At 35.7% G+C, this 21,232-nt stretch overlaps 1 protein-coding gene across 4 annotated transcripts in view; it reads right to left on the bottom strand.

Moving 5' to 3' along the window:
* Positions 1-21,232, bottom strand: part of RGL1 (ral guanine nucleotide dissociation stimulator like 1) — a 306,958-nt gene that overhangs the window by 41,771 nt on the left and 243,955 nt on the right. For all 4 annotated transcript variants that reach the window (XM_031937021.1, XM_023501823.2, XM_031937022.1 and 1 more), the window contains 3 exons: positions 19,156-19,280; positions 11,960-12,175; positions 6,961-7,064 (listed from right to left, as the gene is read on the bottom strand). In XM_031937021.1, the coding sequence (XP_031792881.1) occupies positions 6,961-7,064; positions 11,960-12,175; positions 19,156-19,280 (445 nt within the window). The remainder of the gene's footprint in view (positions 1-6,960; positions 7,065-11,959; positions 12,176-19,155; positions 19,281-21,232) is intronic.

Below are 21,232 nucleotides of genomic sequence, written 5' to 3'. Positions count from 1 at the left end.
CCATTTCCTGAGAGGCGATGGATTCAAGATATAGAATGAGACACCACATTTTATGGATAAGAACAATGTGTTGTTATTTGTTTTTATTTGAATGTACAATTTGTTGAGGATTTTGTTTTTATTTTTTTCTTTGCCTTTTAAATTGGGGATGGGCAAAAGAAAAAGACCTAAAACAAATGTTGATTCACTAGAAATAAAATATAAGACTTAAAAAAGGAACTGAAGATGTTTAGCCTGGAGAAGACTTACAGGGATGTGAGAAATATCTTGAAGAACTGAGATAAGGATTATACTCATTCTATTTGGTCCCAGACAACAAAAGTAAAAACAATGGATGGAAGTTGAAAGAAGCAAATGTATAAGTGTAAGGAAAAACTTCCTAAAGTTGGGCCACTTTGTTTCCACCTCATTGGAGGTCTTCATCTAACAAGTAGATCCCCGACTGTTTATAGACATGTTGTAGAAAGGATTCTCTTTTGTTCTTTTTGGAGGCAACTAAGTAGTGCAGTGGATAGAACCCTGGCACCTGGAATCAGAAAGACCAGAGTCCAAGGCTTAATAGCTGTGTGACCTCAGGCAAGTCACAACCTCCTCCAGTCTAAAGTGTGGACAATGACATTGTTGTGAGGCTCAAAGAAATTAGCATGTATAAAATATTCTGCAAACCTTAAAAACATGTATGGACATGTTAATGAAGATAGGAATTAGACAAGATTCCCATTGAAGTTCCCTTCCACTCTAAATGTCAGTCTGGATTATCAGGGATCAGCAGGATCAGTATGACCTCACCAGAATGGAGGCTCACTAGACTAGTGTCATCATAAGTAAACTACCTCCTTCTCCTGGAGGATTCTCATTCATGTGGTCGATGTCCTTCACAGAGGATTTATCTAATATGCTTAAGACCTAGCTCTAAGTTTCTTGCCTATCTTATGGTACTGGCACAAGAGTTAGTGTACCTGCTATTATTTCTCACTCTGATGACACAAATATATTTATATCATCTCTGGTAAAACAAATATTTGATGATGCTTTAAAAAAAAAAACTACTTCTAAAGGTGCAACTCATTGTGAGTAACATGCTGGAGCCTATTTTATAGACATATATCATGTTTCTGGGAGCCACAGAGTCCAATCTGTACCTAACCAAGAATCTCATCTGCAATACTGCCAACAGAGGGATGCTGTTTTTGCTATAAAAAAAAAAAAAGATCTTTAGTGAAAATGAGCTATAAGGTAGCCTATTGTAATATCTTAATTAGTTCAATTAAGTTTCTTCTTACAAAAACTTAAATCTTCCTTGTAGCTTCTACCACTGCTCTTAGTTTTGTCCTCAAGGACCAAGAACAAGTCTAATCTCTCTTCTATGGTTTCATGGAAGGTCTGTTCAGACCTTCAGATAGTAGGATTCAGTCCACATTTTTGCAATTCATTCATGAAGACAGACTCTGTCAAATACTTGCCCATGCCTGTGCCCATGGTCAAGAAAATCTATTTTTTTTTTAAAAAAAAGGAATTACTCATGATGGAGCCAGTGGTCTTTAGAGTTCTAAATGTTTACTAACCATGCCTTTAATAATCCATTTTAGACTTCTGTCAGAAATCAGTCAAGCTCCCAGGGGGCTTAGAGTTTGTAGACTACTCTCTTCTTTTCTTTGAAAGTAAGGATAATATTTGCTCTCTTCCTCTCTTCCTTTTTGGGATCTTTCAGCAGTCTCTTACAGTAACTCAAAAATCACATCTGCATATTTTTTCAATACATTGCTTTCTAATCTATCTGGGTCAGGGCAAAGAGTTTTCTTTCTCTCACTTTTTTGTGGATTCAAAAGCTGATTACTTATCTTTGTTCTGTCCTTTGAAGTCCAAAAAACATTCTTGTTAGCAGAGAAAACTGAACAACTAAATCACAATTTAGCAGTTTTGTCTTCTCTCTCATCAATTAATAATAGTAATCAAAACAACAATAATAATTGTTGACATTTATATAGTATGTCATGACTTGCAAAATTCTTATATAGAGAGACTATAACTCTATATTATCTTAGCTATGTATTATATACATACATATACATATACACACATATTATGTGTATATACCACACACATATTAAAATTTGTGTCTCATAACTACACTATGGGATTGCTGTTCCAAAGTACTATCCCTGATTTATGATTTCTTTTTCAAGAAATTGAGGGTCATTTTCAATGGTCCATGGTCACACACTGTCTTTTAGGGTAAAAAAGAGGCAAGATTTCAAGATAGGTCTTCCTAACTTTCAATATTTTGCCAATTACACCATGCAGACTCTCTTGTTGATTACTAAGAACACATTCATCCCAAGGAGAAGTCCTATCTCTTTTTTTTATGCTTCTCTTTTCCTGAATAGAGCTAAAAACGAAAGAAAACCTTTTCATTGTTGTGATAAAACATGTCAACTTCACTTGCCCTTATAGATATTAGAGAATTTTAAACTCATTGATTAACTCCCTTTGGATTCACATTCGCCTCCATCAGGATTTCCCCTTTTTCCTCAACATTGGATTTTCTTCTTGAGAAGTTTCATTCTTCAGATTTTCTCATTCCTTCTACTGTCTGCCTTTACCTGTTTAATTTTGGTTGAGGGAAGGCTCCCAGTCCTTTATCTGAGCTCTTTGAAATGTTCTCTCCCCAAAGCTAGGGTATACATCAGAGGATGACTTTCCTCCTCCCCTTCTCCATTCCAAACTTTAAAATAAAACAGTCACTTCCCCTCAAGGCTCCATTGCTTTTACTTCATCAACCAGTTCCTCTTAATTAGGGAAAATTTAGGTCTAGAATATCAGTTCCCCCATCACTTCCTTCACCTTTTGAAGAATGAAATTATTTTTAATACAAACTTTTAAAAATGACTAATTCATCTATTTTCATTAAAGAGTGTTCTGTAGCAGACATTTAGAGCCTTAAAGAACCAGATCACTAACTGCTGTGTTATGCCTCCATACCACATCTGTTTCTGAACCTTCAGCTATTTCCTCTCTATATCTAGGTAGTTAATAGAATACTTTGGTAGTAATAGGACTTCTTCTGATGTTTGTTTAAGAGCTCTTCACCATCCTCTTCTATCTGGTTCCTGACTCTCCTTACAAAGAATATTTTCTTAATAGACAGTGCTACTCCTGAACTAGGCAGACCTTTCCAGAGCTATAGTCCATATTATCTCATCCTCACAATCCTCATTGATACCAATGAGATCAAATTTACCTTGCTGAATTAAGATTTCTAGTTCAGTTGCCCTGTTGACACTTTGTGCCTACATGTATTTAAAGAAATGAGCTTTATTATTGGTCCTTTTTTTTTTGGATTTTTGTCTACTGTGAGTCACCAGGTACCTGAACACTATTAATTTCACCATTTTGTAGCTATTCTCTATGGTATCTAGTTTGGGAGAGAGATGAGATATAGTTTAAAAAAGTAGAAATACAGGGCAGCTAGTTGGCTCAATAGATATAGTTTTGGGTCAGGAGTCAGGAAGACCTGAATTTGAATCTGACCTCAGACATACTTAATTAGGTATTAAACCTGGGTAAATTATTTTTTAACCTCTGTTTGTCTTAATCCTCTGGAGAAGGAAACTCCCATTCTTTGCTAGAGACAATATAGTTCACAGGGTCACAAAGAGTCAGACTCATTTGAATAAGTGAACAACAGCAATATACACAATAATATATAGAGATGGGCACACACAGATATTTTTCTCCCTTTTCAATTTAAAGCCCTTATGGAATCATAGCTCAAGAACTGGAAGGGATATCAGGCATCTTCTCATCCAAGGACATCCAGGAAAAGAAAATTGAAACTCAAGAAAGTTAATGGACTTCCCTAAAGTCAGACACTAGTGGTATCAGAAGCAGGATTTGAACAAGCCCCAAACTACAGATGCATGGGTATTTTTTCTCCTCAGACACTTCCTTCTGAGATTATCTCCAATTTGCCTTCTATATCACTTGTTTATACATAGTTATTTGCATATTGTCTCCTCCATAATTAGTCTGTGAGCTCCTTGAGGATAGGGACTGTCTTTTGTGTTTCCTAAATGCTTTAAAATTCTCATTAAACAACTTCTTTTTTTTTTTAACCATACCATTTGTGATTAGATTTATAAGACTTCCAGGAAAATATGTTATCAGTTCTCCTTACTTGCTCCCTATCCCTAGCATCATTCTTTCATTTTAAACTAAGGTCTGAAAATCCTGTTCTCTTGTCCATAATCTACTAAAGTTTACAATAAGGAATTCATCCAACATGCTAAAGACCTTTACTTTCTCTTGACTTTGCAAGTACACTAATGGAGTACAACTTAGCCTGCATTATTACAGAATTCCAACAGCTAGGTGGTATACAATGGATAGAGTGATAGGCTTTTAGTCAGGAAGATAGACCAAATACAAACTCAGACACTTACTGGTTGTATGACCCAAGATAAGTCAGTTAACTTAATTTGCCTCACCTTTCTTATCTGTAAAAATGGGTTATTATGAAGATCAAAGGAGATAATTTTAAATCACTTATCACAGTATCTGGTACATAATAAGTATTATATAAATCCCTGCTATTGTTAGTTATTATCATTAATTCTATGGTGACATGTTTAACTCCTTATATTGAAGTGAGTCCTTTTTTAGTTATATGTTGTATTCTGCTTTCATTTAAATATGAATCTCCACTGCCCTCTGATATTCATTTTTAGTTGTTTTTTTTTTTATATAGGTAATGGTATCCCATGTCTTACTGCTGTAGAGAAATGCCAGTAAAATGTTTTTATTGAAAAGATGGGCTTTTGCCTTCTTGCACAGCTTGGGATCAATAAAAGAATCTTGCAATTTCCAAAAGCAATCTGGTCTGTTTTCTTTTTCCCATTCAACTCTGGGTCCAATTATTTGTCCATCTACACTATCTGTCGTAGATATCCATATTATTAGACAAATTCTACTGGATGTCCATTCAAAGGCACGTTGAAATCTGGGTAATAGTGTTGTCTTTCAAAGTTGAAGTAACTTTGAAAGATTTAAAAACTCTAATTAATCAAATGGTCAATCTCTATGGTCAGAAGACCATCAATGGAGAATGTTACCACATGAAAGAGAAGTGAGGGATTTGGGGGAGAATTACGTTTTTAAACAGGATCAACAGATTTATTTAGCTTGACTATATTTATTACAAAGTGAATGTTTATTTAATGGGTAAGTACTTGGAAAGGAGAGAGTGACTAGTGACAGGAATATTGGGGGGGAAAGAAGAAAGAAAAGGCTTATAGAATTTTTTTTAAATCAAAAGAAAAGAGGAGGTTTTGCAGGAGATACAGATAAGCAGGATACCTTTGACATGGGCATGGTGAATTAATTTCTTTCTAAGAAACAGCTATAAGAGATTTGAAGTTTCACTTATAAGATTATGATTTTCTGTTTTTCTACATATACAGAAATGTCCGTGGTTTGATGACTGTCAATTACAGAATAAGAAAAAAAAGGAACACTAAAAAAAATCTGGGCAACAGACATTCTTCATCTGCTTGGTCTTTCCTATGTGAATAGATAAACTAAAGTGATAAATAAATATACTATCATAACAAATAAAGTTGGAAGAGCTCTCTATCCACATGAAACCTTTCTTTCACCTTCAGGAAACACCATGATCCTATGAGAAGGGACACTGACATTTCTTTAGATCAGGAAGATAGAACTAAAGCAGCAATTTTAAAATGGTACCTTACTGGATTGAGGAAGTAAATGAAACTTTGTGCACTATATATGCCAGAGTTATTTAAACCATGAGGAATTCATATTTAATAATAACAGAGAGAGTCAAAGGCTAACTTTTCATGACTTTATCACTTAATATTTGTTCTCTTCACTCCAAAACTTGATGGAATGTACCCCTTACATAACAATCTAAAATCCTTTTATTGATTGTCTGCAACAGGGCTGCAACTCTTATTTTAATTTTTAAAATTTTCTTTTGTTAAAAAAAAATCACAACATTTAAACCTGTTATAATGTGTTGAAGATATCCTATGCCTGTGGTAGCCTCCTTCTTACTAAGCATCTATTAAATTACTCATTATCTGCCCTTCCACCCACCACCACTTGCTCACCCCACCCCCATATATTTCTGCTCTCAACCTTGGGTTTTTATCTCTCCTTTGTAGTATTATTTTCCCAAGTATTCAGAATTGAAAACTAAAAGCCATTTTTGATTTTTCCTTCTCTATCATCGACAAACACCTTGATCAATTGAAAGAAACTGATGAATCGTGGGAATTCAGCTACTACAGTATATCTTGAATCCTCCTTGTCTTCCTTTCATGCACATTCCTATTCCCTTCAGACAGGCCCTGACTCTGAAATTTAATTTAACAAAATAGTCTCTCAGCTGGCCTCTTGCCTCCATTTTCTTCCCTTTCCAGGCTGCCCTTCCCACAAAATATTCTTCCTAAGGCATGGGTCTGAGGATGTTACTTTGTTAAAAGTTCTCTCTCTCTCTCTGTCCCTCTCCTTCTTTTTCTCTCTCTCCCTCTTCCTCTCCTTCTCTCTGTCCCTTTCTCTCCCTCCTCACACTTGGTCCAAATCTCCCTTGACCTTATCCCACTCCATCTTACTGCACACTTATTTTTAGACATCTGTGTATTATCTCCATGGGGAAGAATCTGTAGCATTTTCCCTATTTCCTTCCTAATACCTACTACTCCAGGTTACATACATTAGGCTCTTGCTTGCTTGAATTATACAAAATGCACCCTCCTGCTTAGTACACAAGAAAAACCTCAAATGTTTTTCTCTTCCTAAGCTAATATGGACTTTAAAGATAGGTATCCGTGGAGATATATTTAGCTTTTCTAAAAGCTAAATACATTTTTGTTCAGTTATTTCTCAGTCAAAAAAAAAAAAAGAAAAAAAAATTAGAAGAGACACCTGGGAACTTACTTTGGGACGGCAGCCCAGGTCTTTTTTAACCGATAAATTGAATTAGATTGCAGGGCTGAAACGATGGCTCTCAATGAGGAAAAATTCTTCAGGATCCTACATTCCTGCAAAGGGAGTGATTAAGAAATAAAAGACATTTAAATATTAATATTACGGTAGGTCAGTGGTTTCCTGTTTTAGTCATCCCAGCTGTTATGAATTCTCACCACCACTAAACAGGCAGCTGTATAAATACCTGACATCAAAAGAGTGGGGGAGGGTCCTCACTTCCTCCTTCAACCCCAAAACACTTCAGAGTTAGGGGCACTGTAGCATCTCTTTCTCTCTATATGTGTATAAATATATATGTATTTCTTGTATGTGCTGTTACAATTTATAGCTTCCAGCTTTCTCCATATAAACACAGTAGAGGTGAGTCTTCAATCATGCTACAGAAAGCAATTGTGACTCTAGTGGAAATGGTTCAGATGCACTTAAAATATCCTCCCCCCACTTCCCCATACCCCCCAAAAAAAAAATCCTGATTTCTCTGGTTTCCTTTAGAACTTAACTTCTTCTATAAGAAGCTTTTCTCAGATATCCTTAATATTCTTGGCCCCTTCTCTCTAGGATTATAACCCATTTATTCTGTATATATCTTGTTGGTCTATACTTGTTTATATATTGTCTCCACTATTATACTGTAATTCCTTGAGGGCAGAGCCTGGGTGTTTTGTTTTGTTTTTTGTATCCCCAGTAAGCAGCACAGTACCCAGCATTGGTGTTTAATAAATGCTTTTGACTTGACTCAAAAAAATGAGTGCACTATGCTTATGGTGACTGCTGCTAGCCACATGTATTAGGGCAGCATCCACAGCAAGTTGGGAGGGCATCAACCATCTCATTGCAACTGTTTGTGCATGTAGAGCAGTGTACATATATATATCTTGGCAGTAAAGCTTTACCACAAGCTGAACCTAGATTTTCATGTCCTAGGCCAAAAGGGGAAAATCTATGTGTTTCTATATGTCTCTGTGTGTGTGTATGTGCATGTGTTTTAAAGACACATTCATTTTGTTTAAAATTGGCTTGTCCCACTATCATAAACATTCAAAAACACCTTTGTACTTCAGAGGTTCAAAAATAACCTAGGTTTTAAAACAAAATTCGCTTTTGGCAGTATTTTAAAACAAAACAGAAACTGTGTAGAAGGTGAATGTTATATTCTGGGTAAGAAGTCAGAGTCCCCCTTGAGAAACTTGAATTTCCATGAGAAGCCTATACAGCACTGGCAGTTTGAAAAAGGATCTTGGGAACCACAGACTTTTTGTGTAAGTTTTATTAGTGGAGATGGATGCTACTCAGAGGCCAAATGATTAAGGAAGATCATACATTTCTTGTCATGCAGAGCTGCAATCCCAAACCATAGAGAACAGATAGTGTCATGAGCAGACTGGTCTGATATATATTCTCAGACGAAGAAGTATTCTGTCTTAGTAAGGGCTTGACTTTGCATATAGGAGCCTCAAGAGTAAAAGCTCTGAACCACCCTAGCTGCTGACTTAGTTGTCTTTCTTAGAGAGTCACATCAGTTAAAATGGTTTTGACAACTAATGCAGACAAGATTAGAAGGGAAGCAATAAACTGGGAAAATATTTTTATAGTCAAAGGTTCTGATAAAGGCCTCATTTCCAAAATATATAGAGAATTAACTCTAATTTATAAAAAATCAAGCCATTCTCCAATTGAAAAATGGTCAAAGGATATGAACAGACAATTCTCAGATGAAGAAATTGAAACTATTTCTAGTCATATGAAAAGATGCTCCAAGTCATTATTAATCAGAGAAATGCAAATTAAGACAACTCTAAGATACCACTACACACCTGTCAGATTGGCTAAGATGACAGGAAAAAATAATGATGATTGTTGGAGGGGATGCGGGAAAACTGGGACAATGATGCATTGTTGCTGGAGTTGTGAACGAATCCAACTATTTTGGAGAGTAGTTTGGAACTATGCTCAAAAAGTTATCAAACTGTGCATACCCTTTGATCCAGCAGTGTTACTACTGGGATTATATCCCAAAGAGATTATAAAGAAGGGAAAGGGACCTGTATGTGCACGAATGTTTGTGGCAGCCCTTTTTGTAGTGGCTAAAAACTGGAAACTGAATGGATGTCCATCAGTTGGAGAATGGTTGAATAAATTGTGGTATATGAAAATTATGGAATATTACTGTTCTGTAAGAAATGACCAACAGGATAATTTCAGAAAGGCCTGGAGAGACTTGCATGAACTGATGCTGAGTGAAATGAGCAGGACCAGGAGATCATTATATACTTCAACAACAATACTATATGATGACCAGTTCTGATGGATCAGGCCACCCTCAGCAACGAGATCAACCAAATCATTTCTAATGGAGCAGTAATGAACTGAACTAGCTATGCCCAGAAAAAGAACTCTGGGAGATGACTAAAAACCATTACATTGAATTCCCAATCCCTATATTTATGCACACCTGCATTTTTGATTTCCTTCACAAGCTAATTGTACAATATTTCAGAGTCTGATTCTTTTTCTACAGCAAAATAACGTTTTGGTCAGGTATACTTATTGTGTATCTAATTTATATTTTAATATATTTAACATCTACTGGTCATCCTGCCATCTAGGGGAGGGGATGGGGAGGAGGGTAAGAGGTGAAAAATTGGAACAAGAGGTTTGGCAATTGTTAATGCTGTAAAGTTACCTATGTATATATCCTGTAAATAAAAGGCTATTAAATAAAAAAAAAAGAAAAAAAGAAAAAAGAAAAATTGGAACAAGAAGTTTGGCAATTGTTAATGCTGTAAAGTTACCCACGTATATATCCTGTAAATAAAAGGCTATTAAATAAAAAATAAATAAATAAATAAAAATAAAATAAAATGGTTTTGACATCTGATGCTGAAGTAAGAAAGGCAATCTCTCTAATTTGGTTTTTTCAAACCATATCAAACAAACAACCCTGTACACCCAGCTGACTTTGCCTTTAGAACCAAGGCCTCTGTAGTTCATATTAGCTGTTCATATTCTTTCTCTATAAATATCTTAATGTCCTTCTCTTAGAAAAATGCACTAGATCATGGTCCCAGAAGCGGAGCTCTGTTCAGCCCCCAAGAGTCATGCTCAAAGAATTAAAAAGCTTGCAATAGAAGAACTCAGGCGCAGATATTGTGTCCAAATTGTAATAAACAAATGGAAAGTATTACAAAAGAGCCTTCACTTCAGCAGATGGGGAAAATGAGGCACCTGGTCACATTTCTAGAAAAAAAAAAAAGTGGGGGGGGGGATATTCCAAGAGATGTGATAACAAAAAGCAGAAAAGTGGTATTCAGATTGACCTATGTAAAGGCCTTCAAGTTTGGCCAGAATGTTTTTTCTTGCTTCTAAAATGATTTTTTCCCTTCCAAATATTCTTACAATAGAAAAAAAAAAAGTCTTATGTGAATGATATAAGAAAAAGATAACAAAATTGGGCAAGGAAGTAACTTTGAATTCCATGCTTGCAAGGGGTTACGCTAAACCTCAGTTTCTTAGTGGTTCACAACTCCATATGAAGTCGTATAACTGAATTAGAGGTTGTGAAATTAGGATTTATTATCAGTAAATGTTTGATTTGTATACCTATTTTATATACCTTTTTAACTGGGGTCAATTAAAAATTTCACTAATGAAAAGGGATCATAGGTAGAAGAAATTTAAGAAGCCGTGCTCTAAGCAATTTCCAACAATACAACATGGTCAACTTTAGGAGACAAGATCTTTGATAGCATATCTGTCTTTTTTTAAAGATGTTACTTAAGGTATTTCATATTGCCTTATATTTATAATTTATAATTAGTAGCCTGCATATTTTAAAAAACAATTAATTGCAGTAAGCCATTATTTGAGCAAGAATATGACAGCATGTTCTTGCTACATTTATTTGATCTTACAGTCATTTGTCAGAATAAGATATTTAGGGTATATCTGAGAAGCAACATTGTGGCACACTGGAAAGAGAGCTGGGTTTGGAGTTAGAGCTCCTGGATTCTCCTTACTGCCTGTGTTATCCTGGGAAATCCAGGTCACTCTTAGGAACTGTTTTCTCATCTGTAAAATGAAGAGAGATCTCCAAGTCCTTTCCCAACCCCAAAGCAAAGATTCCATCAAATATAAAATGAGCTACAATATATTTTCTCATTGTTCTAACTAAATGAAGAAAACCCAGTGTCAGAACTTTGAGGCTTGTATTTGCTGAGGTGCCCAGGAGAGATTGGAAGAAATGCAAACTGCACAAAAGACTATTGCTAAATGCATTTGCCCAATGGTTCGTGCACTGAAAACTCTGTGGAACAGAGACCATGTGGAGATTCAGACATCCATCAGATGCTCAAGGCACCATGATGTTGTTTCCTTTTACTCCAAGGTAAGAAGAGAATATGAGAAACTAGAGAGTGCACTCCACAATGGAGTTAAACAAAAGTCTTAATGCAATAGAAAGGAAAATGTTCCTTCTCTAAGTATTACAATAGCCAATATAATCTTATGTATTATTAACAGTTTTTGATAATTGTGATTGAAATTTGATAATGGGAGGTGGGGGACAATGGTACCTCTCAAGTTATAGAAGAACTAATGGTCACAGGTCTGGGAAAGGCATTTAGGACTGAAGGGAGAACTCAGCATCAAAGAATTAGTAAGTAACCACTGAATCCTACATGCAGAGTATTGTGCTCATCCCACAGGAGGATACAAAAGGAACTGAATGTTTTCTTCTTATCCTGAGGGAGTTGTGGTGTGGGAGCTTGTGAAAGGAAACAATCCCAAAGGACATCCCCCATTCTAGTTAAAAATAATAACTTTATTCTTATGTTAGTGTGAATAAACTAGCCATATTTAAACTTCCTTTTAAAATTCAAGCTAAGATATGAAATAAAACTCTAGGACCACCAGAGAAAATAAGTAAGGTTAACAAAAGCAAGCACATTACATGAGCAATGTTAATCCACTTCTCGATGATTTTGGCCCGATGCTGAGTTTTGAGTTCTTTGCCTTCCAAGATGGTGCTGACAACACATTTGGTGAGGGTATTAAACTGAGAGATGGTGGCCCGGATGGTGGGAGCCAAATGTTTGTTTTCCTTCTTATCCCTTTGAGACCAAATACAGCCCAAGCAGTGATGTGGTACTACTTTCTTGAACAGTTCCTAGAACAAGAGAGGAATTGAAGTTTAAGACAACAGAGACTTTTTCATATGGTAAAACACGTCATCAGGGTCATCTGTAAATTGGTATTCTATGAATGAACAAATAAACCCTTTTTGCTTGACTTGCTTTATTATATGCACTTGAATAGAAATAATTAATACACATACTGGTGTTCTTATTAAATCTCATAGAATGGCAGATTTAAACCAATAAAAGAAAATAAGTTGACTGAATTTAAAATACTTGGATATTGTCTACCTGCTAGGCAAGTCCATCTAGGCCTTTAGACTAGCAAAGTGGTTGAAGATTCTTGGAGAATAATTCACAGAAGAAAATAATAGGGAAAATTAATATCAGTATTTGTTTTTTCATGTGTCTAGCTATTAAAATATCCATTAGCAAGCTATGCTGTCTTCTATGTATGCTATTTGTTTTGTTCATCAGTATAGAGAACTTGTGAAACTCCTTCTTCTAATGTACATAGATAGGTACATTATAAGTTATTGGATCAATAACTTATCTCCTCCAGACAGTAGCCTGGGGGCACTGAGAGATTGAGTGCCCTAACTAGCTATAGGCAAGGAAGAATGTGAATTTGACATTTTAATATTCAGAGAAGTGAATAGGGTCTCATGAATATCACTGAGACATAGCAGAACAAGACTAATGACTAGAAATTGGGGCTATTAAGCTTATAGGAGAAAAGAGTCTGTAGGAGAGACAAATTTGTAGTCTTCAGATACTTGAAAGGAGGGGGAAAGGAAGTAAAAGTATTTTGTTGAGTCCCAGAAGGAAGAGCTGGTGCCAGAGGGTAGCCAGTGCAAGGGAAGCAATAAAGAAGAATGTGTGAACAGTGGGAACTGCCTAAAAGTCAAAGGAATTGCACTGTAAAATAGGAAATTCATTATTGAAAGTGGTTGAGTACCAGCTAGACAATGGCTTGAAGGGGATGTTAGAGAGGCAATTCTTTCCCTGTGGACCTCCAGCTCTGAGGTTCTCTGAGTCTATCACTTCAAAACAATATCCATAACATGCCCAAGATCCTTCCAACCTCTATTTTTGATAGGGCATATATCAATCATTGAAAACATTATCAAAAGTAATATATCTTCCTATAAAAGCAAAAGTGTCACTAATTACCCTTATTTTCAGATAAAAGATAAACTGCCTCATGTAAAGGTCCCAGGACAAAGAGGGAAAAATAAATGGTTTTAGGACCAAGCTTCCTGATGCCATCATCAGAGGCACAGTAGTAAACTCTACCTCCGTGTGTATGTTTGTGAGTGCATCCGTGATTTCATGGATGTAAGGAACGCCCCAAGAAGAATTTCTTTCTGCCAATACAGGATACAGTTGTATAATTTCCAGTCTTGGAGTCACTGGGACACTGAGGAGTCAAGGACCCTGTGGTCTGTGTGACTCTGAGATAAAATTCAAACCCAGGTCTCCCTTCAAGGCCAAATCCCTGCCCACCATTCCATGCAGCTTCTCTTGGTATGGTCATTGTTCGAACAATAAATCTACAGTTAGATGATCTCACTATAGCTAGGAGGTGTAGAAGATGACTATAAAGTTCTGTGTCAGAGAAGCCAGTGGCCTAGAAGAATTAAGATGTAAACTCTGTTATTTAGGGTGTCTGGATTTCCTAAACTAATTTAATCACAGAATAGTTGGACCCATCACAATTGCACAAGGTTTACATTTATATAAACGTTTGAAGGTTTAAAGATTTTTTAAAAGGAATAAAGAAATGCTTAGAATGGGAAATCTAGATGATGTCAAAGAAAAAGATATCAATAAAAATTTACTTTAAAAATAACTATGACCACAAAAAGTAAGTAATGTAAACGTGATTTTCCCATTTTTCAGATGAAGTACCTTAAGTTCAATAAATGTCACAGCTAGTAAATGTCAAAGCCTAAACCTGAGCCCAGTTCTTCCAACTTTAAAGTCACTGCTCTTCCCACCATGCCATACTTCCATATTAAGGGCTAGCCTAGGAGGAATCTAAGGACATGGAATATTTGTGTATTTTAATCCTTCTAATATCCTGGCCTTTCAGTCCATCAACTTCTTCAACTCCTTTGACTCCCATATCTCCACTTTGCCTGGACCACTCAAAAGCATAATCTCCCATCCCTTTAGAATTCACTATCATCCAAAATTGTTTTTCTTCTAGGGTCCTGATCTCTCTGATCATAACCTCATTTCTACCTCATACAATTGCTAAATTTGTTATTTACTCTCATTATAGTCCCCAGGACCTCAATATCCCTCTCTGCTGTCCCAAATCAATAATATAAATTGCTTTATTTGGTCAATTTGTATCCTAGCCCTAGGACAGTGCCTGCCACCTAGTGAGGTTCATTCTATTTATACTTATTACCCAATTAAGATTCTAGTAGCTGTAATCACAGATATCATCCCCCAGGACATTCTTTGTCCTTCTTCATTTAATTCAATTCCTAGTTTGCAATCTTTCCTCCCCAATTCCTGACCTTAATACTAGAGGACCTCAGAATATATTGAGATACATCCTCAAATATTTTAACTCCTCAATTCCTCAGTTTATTCATTACATATGGCCCATTCCTTCACCCTAGCTCAGTTATTCACAGATAATCATACCCTTCATCTTGCTTTCATTCATGAATGTTACACTTGCATGGTTAGTGATTTTGAAAGTGATTATCTGATCATGTAATTTTTGGTCATTCCATGTTTCTCTCTGCATATAACCTATAACCCTATTCATTGTTTTTATACACTGTACTTCACTACTTCATTAACTAAATTTTCTTCCACTCCCCATCTTAACTGCTTTGATGAATTAAATTATCCTCTATTCTGGAGTCCCTTATTCTTTCAGCCTATCTTGCCCTGTTAAGTTCCAGACTTGAATTATTCTCTGTCTTCATTCCCCTTCATGTGATGCTGAATGAAACAAGAGAAAATCACAAAACCTCACTAATTAGCCCCAATACCAATATCTCTTTTTAAATCAATCCACTATCCAACACTTTGAGAAGCCAGTCTTTAATAATCTCTTCTCAATCTCTTAACTTTCTATAATCTGCCTTCCAATTCCATCTTTCAACCAAAACTTCTCTGTCCAAAATTATCAACTGTCGTTACCAAATCTAATGGTCTTTTCTTACTCCTTATCCTTCTTGATTTCTCTGAAGGCTCTGACAGTATAAGCATTCTCCTCTCTCCTTGATCTTTTCATCTTCTGAGTTCTCCTGCCAATCTAGACATTTCTTCTCAATCTCCTTTACTGGAATTTCAAACAAGCTGAACTCACCAAAAGTGGGTGATCCCCAAGGCTCTGCCCTGATTTCTCTTCTCTTCTCCCTCTATAAGATTCCTTTGGTGATCACATCAATTCCCATAGATTCAATTATTCTATGCATATGATTCTCAAACCTTTTTATCTACTCTCAATTTTGCCTTCTGACCTCTGACCTATGGTCTTGCCTATTAGACATTTCAAACTGAATATCTCATAAACATTTTAAACTTAACATGTTCAAAACTGAATGCATTACCTTTTCCCCCAAAATCCTCACCCTCTGTCAAAAGATCCCTATCATTGTCAAGGGTACCAACATCTTCCCACTCACCAGAGATTTGTCATCCTCAGCTCTTCCTTCATATCCAATGTATTGTCATGTCCTGGCTATTCAAACTTAACATCTTCCCCACATGCCTTCTTCTCCCCTTGACACTGCTACCTCCACATTATAGGCACTTATCACCTAATACCTAAATACTATAAAAGTCTTATGGATGATTTCTTTCTAAAGTCTATCCCCACTCAGCTGTCAAAAATGATCTTCCTAAAGCGAAGGTTTGCTATGTTACTCTTTGTCCCTCGTCAGTAAATTCCAGTGCCAGCCTATCAACACTAAGATCAAATAAATAATCCACTGTTTGGCATTCAATTCCTTCATAAACTGCCCCCGAGCACACGTACAAACCTTCCCCAGGCTTCTTCCACATTAACGAACTCTTATGTCCCTCACAATCCAGGTATACTAACCTCCTTGATGTTCCACCAGCAAAACTCCATCTCCCAATTTGGGACATTTTCATGGGACATCAATGTTCTCCCTTCTTATCTCTGTTTTCTGGCTTCTGTGTCTTCAAGTCTCAGTTAAAGTCTCACCTTGTACAAGGAGCCCTTTCTGGTCTTCCTATGCTATGCCTTCCCTCAGCTATTAACTCCACTATATCCTGTCCATGGCTTGTTTACACATAGTTGTCTGCATGCAGGCTCCTGCCAGTAGTCGATGAAATCCCTTTTTGCCTTTCTTTGAGTCTTCAGTACTTAAAGCAATCGGTACTGGTATGCAGTAAAAACTTAATAATTGCTTATTGTTGATATTAATATTGATGTCCCACCTCAAGCTCAAGATGTTCTGAATGGAATCACCCTTAAATTCTGTTCCCCTTATTTCTGACTATGGTACCCTGTTCTTATAGTCACTCAGGCTGTGGATCCTATGCTGGAAATAGAGGGACCTCAGAGCTTCCTCATTTTATAGATGAGGGAACTGAGATCAAATCACACAGGCAGTAAGGGGCAGAGCAGGGATCCAAACCAGATTCTCTGATTCCAAACTAAGTATTCTTCCTACTGTGTCACATTGCTCTTGGAGTTTTAAACCATTCTTATCTCTGACTCTTCCTTCATGTTCATACCTCGTTTATACTCTCTTTGCCCAGAAAATTTCTCAAATAAGCACCTTCCTCTTTATTCCTCTTGTTACCACTCTAGCTTATATCTCTATAACCTCTCCCCTGAACTACTAGTGTAGTCTCCTAACATCTCCCTGCTGGGGATCATTCTTCTCTCCATTCCATCTTTCACACAACTGCCAAGATAATCTTTCTTCTGCACAGAATATGCCTTTCTGTGTCTACAGGAGAAAGTAGTATAAGAGAAAGAACATTACACTTGGAGCTCTAGGAGTCAGTTTTTTCATTCTGTACTTTAGGAAGTATGACATAAACTTTCTGAGACTCTGTTTCCTCAAGTGTAAAATGGTGATAATAGAGTTTGAGAAGAGACATATTTCAATCCTTTGAAAATTCCACACATGGAGATGAACCAAACCAGTTCCAATAGAACAGTAATAATCGAACCAGCTACACCTAGCAAAAGAACTCTGGGAGATGACTATGAACCACTACATAGAATTCCCAATCCCTCAATCTTTGTCCACCTGCATTTTTGATTTCCTTCACAGGTTAATTATACACTATTTTAAAGTCCGATTTTTTTGTGCAGCAAAATAACTGTATGGACATGTGTATGTATATGTATGTGTATATATATATATATATATATATATATATATATATATAATATTTAACATATACTTTAACATATATAACATGTATTGGTCAACCTACCATCCGGGGGAGGGGGTGGGGGAAAGGAGGGGAAAAATTGGAACAAAAGATTTTGCAATTGTCAGTGCTGAAAAATTACCCATGCATATATCTTGTAAATAAAAAGCTATAATTTTAAAAAATCTTTGCTAAAAAAAAAAAAAGAAAATTCCACACATGAAATAAGTTTTCTCAGGAGAAAATTAATTTCCCATCATTCAAAGTCTTCAAGTTAAAGCTGAACTACCACTTGTTGGTTCCATTGTAACCTACATGAGTAGGATGATGACTTCTGAAGTCCCTTTCAGGTTTATAATAATAATAATAGCAGTACTGATTTTACATGGTTGTTGTGAGCAGCAAAATAGATAATGGATATAAAGTGCTTTGAAAATCATAAGCCCTGCTGCATACAAATGCAAGTTGTCATAGATATTTTCTACAGAAAAACAAAGGATACTAAGACAATTTTTACATTGGGAAATTGTTGCACAGTAGTATCTTTACACACGTTTAATATTTTAAAAGAAACCTATTGCTAGCCAGAAAATTATATCATAGAATTCCTACTCACATTACATGGCCTTCACAGAGTTTACATAATTATAAAATCACAGACCTGAAAGAGACTTCAAAAGTCATCATCCAACTCATATATGAACAAGAATCCCTTTTACAATAGAATCAACCAGTGACAGTTTAGCTTTAACTTGGAAACCTTAAATGAGGGGAAACTCACTTTCTCCTGAGGTAACATATTCCATACCTAGAATTTTCAAAGGACTGAAATGTCTCTTCACAAACTCTACCCATTACTTCTACTTCTGCTCTAATGGGTCCAAGCAAAACAAGCCTAAATACCTTTACACATGACAACTTTTCAAATACTTGAAGACAGCCATCCTGAAAAAAGCTATTTCTTAGTCAGGATAAGCATCTGCATCTCCTTTAACCAATGTTCATATGACAAGATCTTTAGACCATCACAGTCACCTATTTCTCTTGCCTCCAAAGTGAATGTGATCATTATAGACAATAGAGAATCCCATACTTTTTCTATTGGATCTAATACCTTTATATCATCAAAATCCCATTGTCACTAGAAGAAACAGCATGGGAGCACTGGTTATCTCCCACTGATTCAAGATTTGTAGGAAGTAAAAATAAACCAGAATTTTAACAATATCCATTACATTTCTGAAAAACTTATAACTTCAGTGTGCCTGAAACTTCAGCGAGTCAGTCATCTATGGGATGACAAAAATATCAGTTATGCTGTTATAAAAAGAAGCTACAGGATATAAGCACACTAGGAATAAGTGACTTCATTTTATCCCACCTTATGCTTTGACTCTTTATGATCCTTGTGTACATAAATATACATACATTCTTATGAAATTTTAAATCATTCAAGGGAAAAATAAAATTTTCCTTGAATTAATCATAAAATTGCTTTGTCTTATTTATATAAACAGCTTAAAACTATCAAGATTTGAAAATACTGAAAACAAATCTCATTAGCCATTCCATCCTCCCTTGAACCATAACAAATTTTTGTCTATTTAATAATGATATTACATACGGCATCCATGTAAGTCAGTTGTTCTGCCACAAGGTCTTCTCGGAATAAAGTGAATTCACTTGATCCACCACCCTCCAGCTCCTCTTCTTCATCCAGATTGAAAGTGAGAGCATTATGAAATCCATCTATTCATGAAATAAAAATTATTCATATTTTAAAATCAATGGCTTACAACTACTTGCAACAGATCTTGCCATCAATTGTGAATTTTTCCTTCAAAGAAAGCTTAGTCTTTCAAACAACAAAGATTAACAAAAGAAAATCTATAAAGAGTTCTATAAACCAATGTAGAATGAAGCACACAGAAATATCAGAACAATTTAAAAAAAAAACTTTGAAAGACTTAAGAACTTTTATGCAGTGAATCCCTATGATTCTAGAGAGCTAACACCTTCTGTACCTTTGTAGATTCCCTCCCCATAAATCAGTGGGTTCTTAATCTTTTTTGTGTGTCAGGGACCCCTTTAGCAGGTAGGAGGCCTTTGGACCCCTTGTCAAAATAATGGTCTGTTGCCCACATTCATAATTGAAAAAATACTCAATTTTATTTAGAAGTTAGTGAAAATAAAGATTTCATTTTTTACAGCCAAATTCACCGAAAGCCTTAAGTATTTTCCCAAACCCCAAAAAGGACCTCAGATTATGAGCTCATACTATAAATGGTGAGATTCTTCAGATATTCCTGTTTATGGACAATAATTATACTGACTGATTAAGTTATATTTAGTATACTAGAATATTAAAGAATCTCAATAAGATATATTTTAACTCAAAAAAAATTTGTATATAATCTATATAAGAAAATTATGAATGGCCATTTCACTGTTGTTACATCAGTCTAACAGTCCAATTATGTCTGTCTAGTAATGCAAATGTCCTTAAATTAAACTTTAGGGATCATAATTAAGCAGGGATAAAAGAGAGACCTGTTTGGGAAATTGTGAAACATTTTTAATGATTTTCAAGCTGTTTTCTCAAAAGGAAAGTCAGTATTGTACCAATGATGTTATACTGTGACTATCCATCATAGAATTTCTTAAAAACATAATAACATAAAATTGTCAGTATCTTTAAGGGCATTGTATAGCTTACTATCTAAATGAAGTGATAAATGGATAATCTGCATGCTTACTGGCAATTACTTAATGTAAAAAGAGCCAATAGGAAGGCCTACAGCATGCTGGATAGGGGGATCTCAGGAAACTGTTTACAAACGTCTCCTAAGATGGGAAGGCAAATATAGATGACTTGTGACCTGTACCACTGGAAGAAGAATCATAGCAGGGAGATCACAGACCCGCTGAATTGTAAAGAAATAGAAATATGGAATCTTTAGTGAAACTTTAAGAAAAGCTTTTCCCTTATTAGGTGCTACCCACATTTATCTCTGGCCATTACATATAGAATCAATTGATCAATCAATATGCTAGGTGCTCTTTTAGGGGCTAGAGATACAAAGATTAAAATTAAATAGTCCCTGCCCTCAAGAAACGAACTCTCAACTGCAGGATATAACATGCTTAAAGATAAGTAAATACGATATATATAAAAAACAAATTTTAAAAATATACAAAGTGTAGAGGCAAAATAACTGGGAGAACTGAGAAAGGCCTTGTGAAGTGACACTTTGAGCCTGAAAGAGAGCTAAAGGTTCTCAGGTGAAGAGAAAGAACATCCCAAGAATTAGGGTAATAGTCTATATAAAAAGCAAAAAATCTATTTTATGGAGTGTAGCAATAATTTATATTTCTTTCCTAAAAACAACATGAAGGGAAGGAAAGAGAAAAAAAAAACATTCTTTTAATTGTCTACTATGTGCCAGATACAGTGTGCTAAGTGTTTTACAAGTATCTCATCAGAATCTCAACAACTCTAGGAGTTTAAGTACTCCTGTAATTCTCATTTCATAGTTTAAGAAACAGAGGCAGACAGAAGTTAAGTGATTTGTGTAGGATCACACAGCTAGTAAGTTTCTGAGATCTCATTTGAGGTCTTCCTGATTCCAGACCCAGGGCTCTATCTACCCCCCCAAGAGACACTGACAGCTTCTTGAACAGGGAAGTAATGGTGAGTCTTG

Source organism: Sarcophilus harrisii, chromosome 4, assembly GCF_902635505.1.
Source record: "Sarcophilus harrisii chromosome 4, mSarHar1.11, whole genome shotgun sequence".
NCBI lineage: Eukaryota > Metazoa > Chordata > Mammalia > Dasyuromorphia > Dasyuridae > Sarcophilus > Sarcophilus harrisii.
The sequence above is the reverse complement of the archived record's forward strand: the minus strand, read 5'-3'. Positions and strand labels throughout refer to the sequence as shown.